The sequence below is a fragment of the Argopecten irradians genome, chromosome 2 (assembly GCF_041381155.1).
Source record: "Argopecten irradians isolate NY chromosome 2, Ai_NY, whole genome shotgun sequence".
NCBI lineage: Eukaryota > Metazoa > Mollusca > Bivalvia > Pectinida > Pectinidae > Argopecten > Argopecten irradians.
In genome coordinates, this window is record NC_091135.1 from 56,138,697 (window position 1) to 56,150,164 (window position 11,468).

Sequence of the window (11,468 nt, forward strand, 5' to 3'; positions counted from 1 at the left end):
ACAGTTATTTGAGACCATTTATTTAAGCCAATACTTTATCATTCTGTACTTCCTTAAACATTCTAATGGATACCGGCCTAATTCAAAATATACCATGGCGTTACACGTTGATCTCTTAACTTTTAGGATCTTCTTACAAAATGACAAGTGAATTTTTTCTATATCACACCCTTTCGATGATCCCCACACCTCGCAAGCATAATGCAAGATGCTAGAAACATACGTGTCAAATAAACGTAACAAGGTTTCAAAATTTAAATATAAATTAGAACACATAGAAAAAAGTGCAAACATGGCTTTACGACCTTGGTCAGATAAATGTTTTTAATTTGATTAAATTTATTATTATACTTCAGCTTTACACCAAGATAGCAAAAATCGTTTACTATTTCAACTTCATTGCCATTATATCTCCACGATTCCTTTTCAAGTATACGTCCTCCATTTCTAAATACGACTATTTTCGTTTTATCAGTATTAACAGACAATTTCCACTTAGTTGAGTAACTATAAAGACTATCTAAGAGGCACTGCAGCCCTTCAACAGTTTCAGAGAACATTACCAGGTCATCCGCGTACATTAGGAGAAATAGACTAAATAGACATGTACATGTACCAAATCATACAACAAAAACAACAATATTGTGTTATTCTAGTAATTACAGAAAACCAGCTCTATGATGATTTTATTCCTCGTATGTTTTGTTACATCAGTATACCAATCAATCAATATCAATGACGAATATGTGTAAATACAGAAATACACATGTACAGTTAAATGTATCAACTGTCAGTTCGTGTTGGACGATTATGTATATATAAACGTAAATTATGATTTATTATCTATTGACTTCGGTACGTTCTTAATTTTACATAGAATATGTAAAAAAAATATTCGTTTTAAATACTGTATTAAGCGATTGGTGATATATTATTAAATGTGTTATTTTATTATTAGAATACTGTGTATTACTAGAAAAAAATGTGATCCAATGCTAACAGTGATGAGTCGGATATAAGTTGTTATAATGTATGCACCAGTGATCAGTTATTATGACCAGCAGTACGGCGTCCTGTGGTGTGAGTTCACACCTGTCTGTAATCCTTCAGTCCACTTTAATTTTATCGAGCCCCGCGGGTGTTACAAGTGTATATTGTACCTGTCCCCCTGTAGCACATACACCTGTATAGCTAGTACTATATAAGTCCTTGCAGAAAGGTATAGAAATGATCCTTACTATCAAACAATGAGTGTCAAGTTATATGTACCAAAAGTAGTTAATGTCTGAGAAACAAAAGTATTTTTTAAAAATTTTTATTTGTGTGTATTTGCTACACTTGTCGTAGAACACGTAAATTAAATCGGCCTACACACCGACACTTTGTGACGGTCAACCTCCTTGTTAGTTTAGCCAACGACAAGCGCAGTCAACTATTCTAATCAAGATATCAATGAACAGGACATTCCCGGTGAAACAAAGGTGTGAAGCGCGGTGCAAGGACGCGGTGCGGGGGGGGCGGGGGGGGGGGAGTTTGGCGAGTGGTGTGGGGTGTGGTGGGGGGGGACGCGGTAATGGACTTTATAGAGCGGACTAGTTTGGTTACGTCTTGTCACAGGCCGTCTCCGACAACTAATCAAATACCCAGCGGGCGACAGTATACTGTAGCATTCAGTGATGGTAAAGTAATTGGTTCTTTTAAAACAACTTAGAAACTCATCTGTCCTAACTGGCAGCTTTTAATTTATAGTTGAAATGAAGGCACTGACTCATTTTAGAGATATTAGTAGCAATTATTGTTGACTCAATTAGAGTCTGATTAGATTGTATTGTTGTTAGTCACAAACTTTATTAGTTAAGTCGGAATTTCATACAATACTTGTACCTAGAGGTATATGTCACTCTTGCCTTTGAAAATTATATAGATATACATGTATTAACTCTTTTTAATGATTTCTTAAATGACCTTTGAAAATGCTTATAGGTACATGTTTATTAACTCGTGTAGATAAATACTTAAATAGACCAAATGAATATATAAAATAGATTTAAAAAAAATTTAAATGCTTATTTTCTAGTTCATGAATATTTATTTGAAAGCATAATTTCAGTGCTTTGATTTGAAAAACATATTTCTTGAAACAGGAGGTGAAGAAGCTGGTAGCTAAAGCATACATGGCAACACAAACTCTTCTTTTGGAAAATAAAGCCACTCTTGACTTGGTGAGTAGCGTAGCCAAAGCATACATGGCAACACAAACTCTTCTTTTGGAAAATAAAGCCACTCTTGACTTGGTGAGTAGCGTAGCCAAAGCATACATGGCAACACAAACTCTTCTTTTGGAAAATAAAGCCACTTTTGACTTGGTGAGTAGCGTAGCCAAAGCATACATGGCAACACAAACTCTTTTGGAATATAAAGCCACTCTTGACTTGGTGAGTAGCGTAGCCAAAGCATATACATGGCAACACAAACTCTTCTTTTGGAAAATAAAGCCACTCTTGACTTGGTGAGTAGCGTAGCCAAAGCATACATGGCAACACAAACTCTTCTTTTGGAAAATAAAGCCACTCTTGACTTGGTGAGTAGCGTAGCCAAAGCATACATGGCAACACAAACTCTTTTGGAATATAAAGCCACTCTTGACTTGGTGAGTAGCGTAGCCAAAGCATACATGGCAACACAAACTCTTTTGGAATATAAAGCCACTCTTGACTTGGTGAGTAGCGTAGCCAAAGCATACATGGCAACACAAACTCTTTTGGAATATAAAGCCACTCTTGACTTGGTGAGTAGCGTAGCCAAAGCATACATGGCAACACAAACTCTTTTGGAATATAAAGCCACACTTGATTTGATGAGTAAGGTAGCAAAAGCATAAACATTTTTTTTTAAATTGAGGTCATTCTTGACTTGGTGAACAGGGTAGATAAAACATACATGGCAACACAATCTCTTCTCTTGGAAAATAAAATCACTCCATCCGTCCGCCCGAGATCCTTTTCCGGGCTATAACTAAAAAACCGTTCAATGCAGCTCCTTGAAACTTTCTGTACATATTAGACAAGTGCTTTAGTTATGCTTTTTGCTATTTCAGGCCTTCCATTTTGGGAATGTTTTCCGTTACCATGGAAACTAAGTCAATAATACCAAATTACTGTTTCCTTTTGTTTCCGGATTATAACTCCAAAACCGTTCAACGCTGCTCCTTGAAACTTTCTGTACATATTAGACAAGTGCTTTAGTTATGCTTTTTGCTATTTCAGGCCTTCCATTTTGGGAATGTTTTCCGTTACCATGGAAAATTAGTCAATAATACCAAATTACTGTTTCCTTTTGTTTCCGGATTATAACTCCAAAACCGTTCAACGCTGCTCCTTGACACTTTCTGTATACATCAGACAAATGCCCTATTTGTGCCTTTTGCTATTGAGGACCTTCCATTTTTGGAATATTTTCCGTTCTCATGGAAACACTTAGTCAAAAATACCAAGTTATTGTTTCCTTTTGTATTCGGACTATAACTCCAAAACCATTCAATGCAACTCCAGGAAATGTTCTTAATATATCAGACAATTGCCCTAGTTGTGCCTTTTGCTATTATAGACCTTCCATGGTAGGTGGGTTTTTAGCTCACCTGGCCCGAAGGGCCGGTGAGCTTATGTCATGGCGCGGCGTCTGTCGTCCGTCGTCCGTCCGTCCGTCCGTCCGTCCGTCTGTCCGTCAACATTTCCTTTAAATCGCTACTAGTCATAGAGTTCTGCATGGATTGTAACCAAATTTGGCCACAAGCATCCTTGGGGGAGGGGGAACAGACCTTGTATAAATTTTGGCTCTGACCCCCCGGGGGCAGGAGGGGCGGGGCCCAATAGGGGAAATAGAGGTAAATCCTTTAAAACACTACTTGTCCTAGAGTTCTGCATGAATTGTAACAAAAATTAGCCACAAACATCCTTGGGGGAGGGGGAACAGAACTTGTATAAATTTTGGCTCTGGTTCCCCGGGGGCAGGAGGGGCGGGGCCCAATAAGGGAAATAGAGGTAAATCCTTTAAATCGCTACTAGTCATAGAGTTGTACATGAATTGTAACCAAATTTGGCCACAAACATCCTTGGGGGAAGGGGAACAGAACTTGTATAAATTTTGGCTCTTGTCCCCCGGGGGCAGGAGGGGCGGGGCCCAATAGGGGAATTAGAGGTAAATCCTTTAAATCGCTACTAGTCATAGAGTTCTGAATGGAATGTGCCACAAAACCTTGGGGAGGAAAATTTGGCCACAAACATCTATGGGGGAAGGGGAACAGAACTTGTATAAATTTTGGCTCTAACCCCCCGGGGGCAGGAGAGGTGGACCCCTATAGGGGAAATAGAGGTAAATCCTATAAATCGCTACTAGTTATAGAGTTCTACATGAATTGCAACCAAATTTGGCCACAAACATCCTTGGGGGAAGGGGAACAGAACTGGTATAAATTTTGGCTCTGGTCCCCCGGGGGCAGGAGGGGCGGGGCCCAATAGGGGAAATAGAGGTAAATCCTTTAAATCGCTACTAGTCATAGAGTTCTGCATGGAATGTAACCAAATTTGGCCACAAAAATCCTTTTTGGAAGGGGAACAGAACTTGTATAAATTTTGGCTCTTGCCCCCCGGGGGCAGGACGGGTGAGGCCCAATAGGGGAAATAGAGGTAAATCCTATAAATCGCTACTTGTCCTAGAGTTTTGCTTGGATTGTGACCAAATTTGGCCATAAACATCCTTGGGGGAAGGGGAACAGAACTTGTATAAATTTTGGCTCTGACCCCCTGGGGGCAGGAGGGGTGGGGCCCAATAGGGGATTTAGAGGTTAATATTAAAATTCCTTCAGAAAAGAAACAATGAACCTGTATTCAGAACATTACTTGGCATTACAAACCAGGTGAGCGATACAGGCCCTCTGGGCCTCTTGTTTTCTGTTATAATGGAAACTTTGTGAAAAAAATACCAAATTGCAGTTTCTTTTGGTTACTATGCCCCCTATATAGTCAATGGGAGGGGAGGAGAATCACATTGACATATGAATACAAACCTAGTGCAGGTTCACACTACTCAAGTTCACGCTATGATAAGATTTTGCATCATAAGTTGATGAATTTCAAAATAACCATAAAGAGGTTTTTTTAGATCCAATTAAATACATGTATGTATTGACGTCAAAACAAAAAACATGTTCAAGCATTGTAACGGTTATTAACAACAAAATGAATCGCTGGTCGGGGCTGCAACCGGGGGGGGCAACCGGGGGGGGGTGGGGGGGGGGGGGGGGGGGGGCTTTCCTCAGAATGTTCGGGAAATTCCATAGTTAAGTCAGTATGTATATACAGTCACTCATCTCACCTAAATATAAAGAACATCTGATTGTCGGAGAACAATTCTGGGAGCGTCTAAGCAAACAATTGGTAAACAGGTCATGAACAGATTTCCAGAAGAAAAAAAAAATCCATTACAGGTAGCCTATCCGAAACAGTATCATCAGCTTTACCCTTTACCTATAAAATAAAAGTCATGACTATGAAGAATTTAGTCTATAAAATGCTTGCAGACCGTTACATACATGACAAATATTCTGCAGCTCAATGGTCATACCATCAAACGCTATATCACAATAACTTTCCTCGGTTGAAAATAAAAAATACGCTGGCTCGCTCCACTTCGGACCGCATCACTACCCTGACAACGATACATACCGGTAGTCGCAAAGTTGCGCCTTGGGTATCTCACTTTTTATTCAAAATGGACATTGTTGATTTATGATCAAATTGAAGAAAAAACATACAAATGTACTTTAAAAATAATTGAAAGCTGCCATTGTTATATTTCAAATCAAACTGCAGCTATAACATTCATGATTTATGATCAAATTGAAGAAAAAACATACAAATGTACTTTAAAAATAATTGAAAGCTGCCATTGTTATATTTCAAATCAAACTGCAGCTATAACATTCATGATTTATGATCAAATTGAAGAAAAAACATACAAATGTACTTTAAAAATAATTGAAAGCTGCCATTGTTATATTTCAAATCAAACTGCAGCTATAACATTCAACAATCGGAATTATATCTATGGTCATCCTGACTACCGTAGACGCCCAGCTTAGCAACCAACATCATTTTAAATTTGATCACAAACATGTAAGAATAGACTTACTTATGTAAATATATAGATTGAACAGCGTTTTGATTGCGTTAAAGGTGGTATGAATGCAGTGGGATACAGACATATTCTACATGCATAGCGTTAATGCACTACATTGGATATGTCTGTATCTCATTGCGTTCATACCACCTTTAACGCAAACTGCGGGACGCTTTGCAGCTCCTTACCACAATTATGTTGATTTCAATGTAAATATAAAAAATATCTCACAGAATTTGATATGATTATTATCTTGGTTTACTAGTATATCAACCTCGATACTCCAGGGGTTCCGATCACTTACGATCCCTACAACCCTGGACTATCTCATATTAAACCTGGAGGCAACAGAACAGAACAGGTAATTTTGTCGTTTGATGTACATCAAAAGAGCTGTATAACGGTACACTGTGGTTGACTGTGTGGCTTTGAAGTTGGGCGTCGCTCTCTCAGTAGTCTTCAAAGGAAATCTTTGCTGGTCTGTGATTGGTCAAATGTTTTCCGCTGAGCTGCCTTCAATTTCACTATGAGATAGTCCAGGGGTGTAGAGATTGTAAGTGATCGGAACCCCTGGAGTATCGAGGATGCTGGTATATATACTATGAAATCATTTAATGTTGTTGGGCTCAATTTTCATGGATTTCTTTAGCACTTAAAAGTCTTGGAGTAGACTAGCTCATACATTACTGTTGAAAATCACAGTCGACACTGTCACCTGTACTTGTTTGATCAGTCAAGCGAAATGAAGCTTTACCATACAACACAGATACAATCACAATCTATTCTGAGAGTTAGTGCTCGAACAGTGGTTTTACAGGTTCATCTATGAAACAATTATTGTGTCAGCTTTGATAATTTCATAATAGACACAAATCTGTTGATTTGGGTTAAAAAAACAAAAACCACAAAAATTATACTCCCACGAAAAAAAAATGATTTCACAGTATATATACCAGTAGTCCCTTATATAATCACCAATTTCCATGGTGAGCTCCACGATCTGTTTGGGGGTCTTGTCTCATGGTTTTTTTGTGTTACAGCTAGCCAAAACTCTTCTGGAAAAGGAATCTTTAACCTATGATCAGGTCCGGGATCTGATTGGTCCACCGCCGCATGGAGACAAAATCAAACTGGAAATGGTGAAGATCTTGTCTGAAGCCAAGCAGTCAGCATCTGAATCTAAACCTTCTGAAGGGTAAAAGTGATGTATTTAAGTCACAGGCAGCAGAAGAAAGTATATGATGTGTTTATAAATAATCATCGACGGAGATGTTTTACAAGACTATGGTGTGTCAGTGGAATATAAAATGGTAAACTGTTTCAGGCGAACTTTGATCCTGAGTGGTGTTCTGATAGGATCTCTTTCCACAATTCCAAGATGTGCTACGCTTGTTTTCAGGCTTCATTTCCTTCAGTTTTTCAGTTTTATGTCAGAATAACAGATTTTGAACTTTGACCTACTGCTTAAAAACTACATGACATTGTACACGTACTTTTGTCTTAGACTTCTTATAAATAATTTGGTCAATTTATAACAGGGAAAGCTTTTCTATATTGTACCTATTACATTAGTATACTAAAACTATCTGTATTACACACAGTGTAACAATGAAGATCACTTTATCCCTTGGACCTATAATACTTGATGATAAAAGCTTTTACTAGTGTGTGCCCTATCCTCTGTACTTATAATTAACTCAGTTGTCATAATTATCATAAAATCTTGTTGTGATTTTATACATTATAGATTGTCAAAGATTTGTAGTGGGTTCAGTATTATTATGTCTGATTATGTTAACATTATAAGCTCACTTGGCCCAAAGGCTAAGTGAACTTATGTCATGGCATAGCGTCCGTTGTCCATCCATCAACATTTCCTTTAAATTGCTACTAGTCATAGAGTTCTGCATGGATTGTAACCAGATTTGGCCAGAAATATCCTTGGGTGAAGGTGACAGAGTTTGTATAAATTTTGACTCTGACCCCCCAGTGGCGCGTGGGGCGGGGTCCAATAGGGGAAATAGAGATTAATCCTATAAATCGCTACTAGTCATAGAGTTCTGCATGGATTGTAACTAAATTTGGTAAGAAACATACTGTGGCAAAAGGAATTTGTATAAAGTTTGGCTCTGACCCCTCGGGGGCAGGAGGGGTGTGGCCAAATGGGGAAATATAGGTAAATCCTTAAAATCCCTATTTGTCATGGGCTTCTGCATGGATTTTAACCAAATTTGGCCAGAAACATCCTTGGGGAAAGAAGAACAGAGTTTGTATAAATATTGGCTCTGACTCCCTGGGGGAAGGAGGGGTAGGGTCCAATAGGGGAAATAGAGGAAAATCCTTTAAATTGCTACTTGTCATAGAGTTCTGCATGGATTGTAACCAAATTTGGCCAGAAACATCATTGGGGGAATAGAAAGAGAGTTTGTATAAATTTTGCCTCAGACCCCCGCAGGGGCAGGAGGGGGGCAATAGGGGAAGTAGAGGTAAATCCTTTAAATTGCTACAATAGAGGTCTACATGGATTGTTACCAAATTGGGGGAAGGGGAATAGAGTTTGTATAAATTTTCGCTCTGACCCCCTGGGGGCAGGAGGGGTGGGACCCAAAGGGGGAAGTAGAGGTAAATTCTTTAAATCGCTTCTAGTGATATAGTTCTGCATGGATTGTAACCAAATTTGCCCAGAAACATCCTTGGGGAAGGGGAACAGATCTTGTTTAAATTTTGGCTCTGACCCCCTGGGGCGGGAGGGTGGGGTAAATAGAGGTAATTATTTAAATTCCTTTAGAAAAGAAATAATGAATCTGTATTCAGAACATAACTTTGCATTACAAATCAGGTGAGCGATACAGGCCTTCTTGGCCTCTTGTTTATAAATATGTCATGATTGTTTAATAAAATTGAGAATTTATTCTTTGTGTTGATTAATTTTTAGCTCACCTGCCCCAAAGGTGGCGTAGTCCGTCTGTCAATATTTCCTTTAAATCGCTACCAGTCATAGAGTTCTGCATGGAGCGTAACAAAATTTGGCCAGAAACTTCCTTTGGGGAATGGGAACAGAGTTTGTATAAATTTTGACTCTGACCCCCCACGGGCGCGAGGGGCGGGGCCCAATAGGGGAAATAGAGGTAAATCATTTTAGATCGCTACTAGTCATAGATTTTTGCATGGATTATAACAATATTTGGCCAGAAACATCCTTTAGGGAAGGGAAATAGAGTTTGTATAAATTTTGGCTCTGACCCCCTTGGTGACAGGAGGGATGAGGCTTGATATGGGAAATTGAGGTAAATATTTAAATTCCTGTAGAAAAGAAACAATGAACCTGCATGTATTCAGAACATAACTTGGCATTTACAAACCAGGTGAGCGAGACAGGCCCTTTTGGCCTCTTGTTCATCTGGAAAATTGATATAGACATGCAAAAATTTTCTAGCTGAGAACTTCTACATTTAAAAATTATTTTGTCAAATTATAGGCAAAACATTTGTATCACGGGTTGTTAAATGCCAAATTAAGATCATCTATTATAAAAAAAAATAACATAGACCTTGAAAATAAGTATACGCATAATACATTTATAACATTTTTGCTATCTCTGTCATATCATTCACACAATATATGTTTTCACATAAAAAGGCACTCCTCCATTTTGTTAACCCTCTTGCTGCCAGAATATACATATATGGCATATTTGACTGTAATGTATCATTGCATATGGTCGGCTGACTGCCAGTGTTCATATATTTTCATTTGAAGCCACTCTGTATATGTGGCGCATAGCTCTCCAAATTCTTTAGCTAACAAACTGGCGTGACATTGCGGGTCTCAATAAACATAGAAACTAGTATAAAATCTATATTTAATTTTAAAATAATGAATTGTGATAGCGATTTTTAGGTCATCCTGACCCTTCAGGGGTAGTCATGTTTCGTCCGTCGTCGTCCGCCGTGCGATAACTTTTCACCTTTCGAACTTGGCTGAAACTTGCATGAAATGCTCCTGACATGGTCCCGACAAAGTGTTGTTATTTTTCAGGTCAATCCGAAATCCAAGATGGCCGCCACAGCCGCCATCTTGAAAACACATTTTGAACTTCAAGTTCTACCGGTACGATTTGGCTGAAACTTGCATGAAATGATCTTGACATGGTCCCGACAAAGAGTTGTTATTTTTCGGGTCGATCCAAAATCCAAGATGGCCGCCATCTGGAAAACACATCTTGAACTTCTTTTCAAGTTTTACCAGTACTTTTTGGCTGAAACCTGCATGAAATGATCCTGACATGGTCACGACAGAGTGTTGTTACATCTATGGTTGATCCCAAATCGAATATGGCTACCATAATTAATTTCCTATATGATTATTGCCAATGTAGTCAGATGACCATTAAGGCCCTTGGCCCTCTTGTTGATATTCCAGATTCGTAGACTACATATGGACGAGATTTCCATGAGGTACATGTATCGGAATGATGTATAGGGTCCATCGATCTGTTAGATGGAAACTTTAGTCATATTGACTAATATATTTAACCTAATTTACAGCTCCAAACGGAAAATTGGTTTATTAAGATCCTTGTCCAGCAGACTAGCAGATATACAAGACAGTATTTCGATTAAGATTGTTACACTTCTATCCTCACCAGTGACATCTAGTGAGTCGCTCTCCAGCAATGAGACACATCCTGTCAGCTCAGTGGTACTCACGATGGCAATGACTCGACCTGGTATTGTTATTGCTGAGACCTACCTCACAAGGCCCCTGGTATTGTTATTGCTGAGACCTACCTCACAAGGCCCCTGGTATTGTTATTGCTGAGACCTACCTCACAAGGCCCCTGGTATTGTTATTGCTGAGACCTACCTCACAAGGCTCCTGGTTCCGTTCTATCTTGTACATTTCCTTCCACACGAGAAAAGCTGAGAATCTGATTGATTGTTGGACCTGGACTTGGTTTCAGTTACACATTTCTTTGGATGAACACTCACTGAAATTGGATAGCCGTTTGGATTATCTTACTTTTTTTAAATCACGGCCTTAACAATAAATAGATAAATAAGTAAATAAATAAATAAATAATAAATAAATAAATAAATAAATAAATAAATAAGAGGTTGAACTGTCTTGATATTGTCTTAGATCGAAATCCCGACTTTTTCGTAGAAAAGTGATAAAAAAGTTAGGGTCGGGGGTGAAAATTAGGGTCGGTCGGGTAACCCTAAACAGATATACATCATGTATATTTTTTTTTGCCTAAATAATAAATTAATAAAGTATAAACAAATGGA

At 38.5% G+C, this 11,468-nt stretch overlaps 1 protein-coding gene across 1 annotated transcript in view; it reads left to right on the forward strand.

Annotated features, from left to right (window-relative positions):
- Positions 1-9,088, forward strand: part of LOC138316019 (mitochondrial inner membrane m-AAA protease component paraplegin-like) — a 101,978-nt gene extending 92,890 nt beyond the window's left edge. Inside the window, exons 18-19 of the mRNA XM_069257493.1 lie at positions 2,145-2,222; positions 7,218-9,088. Of these exons, the coding sequence (XP_069113594.1) occupies positions 2,145-2,222; positions 7,218-7,376 (237 nt within the window). The 3' untranslated portion in view covers positions 7,377-9,088. The remainder of the gene's footprint in view (positions 1-2,144; positions 2,223-7,217) is intronic.
- The last annotated feature ends 2,380 nt before the right edge of the window (positions 9,089-11,468 follow it).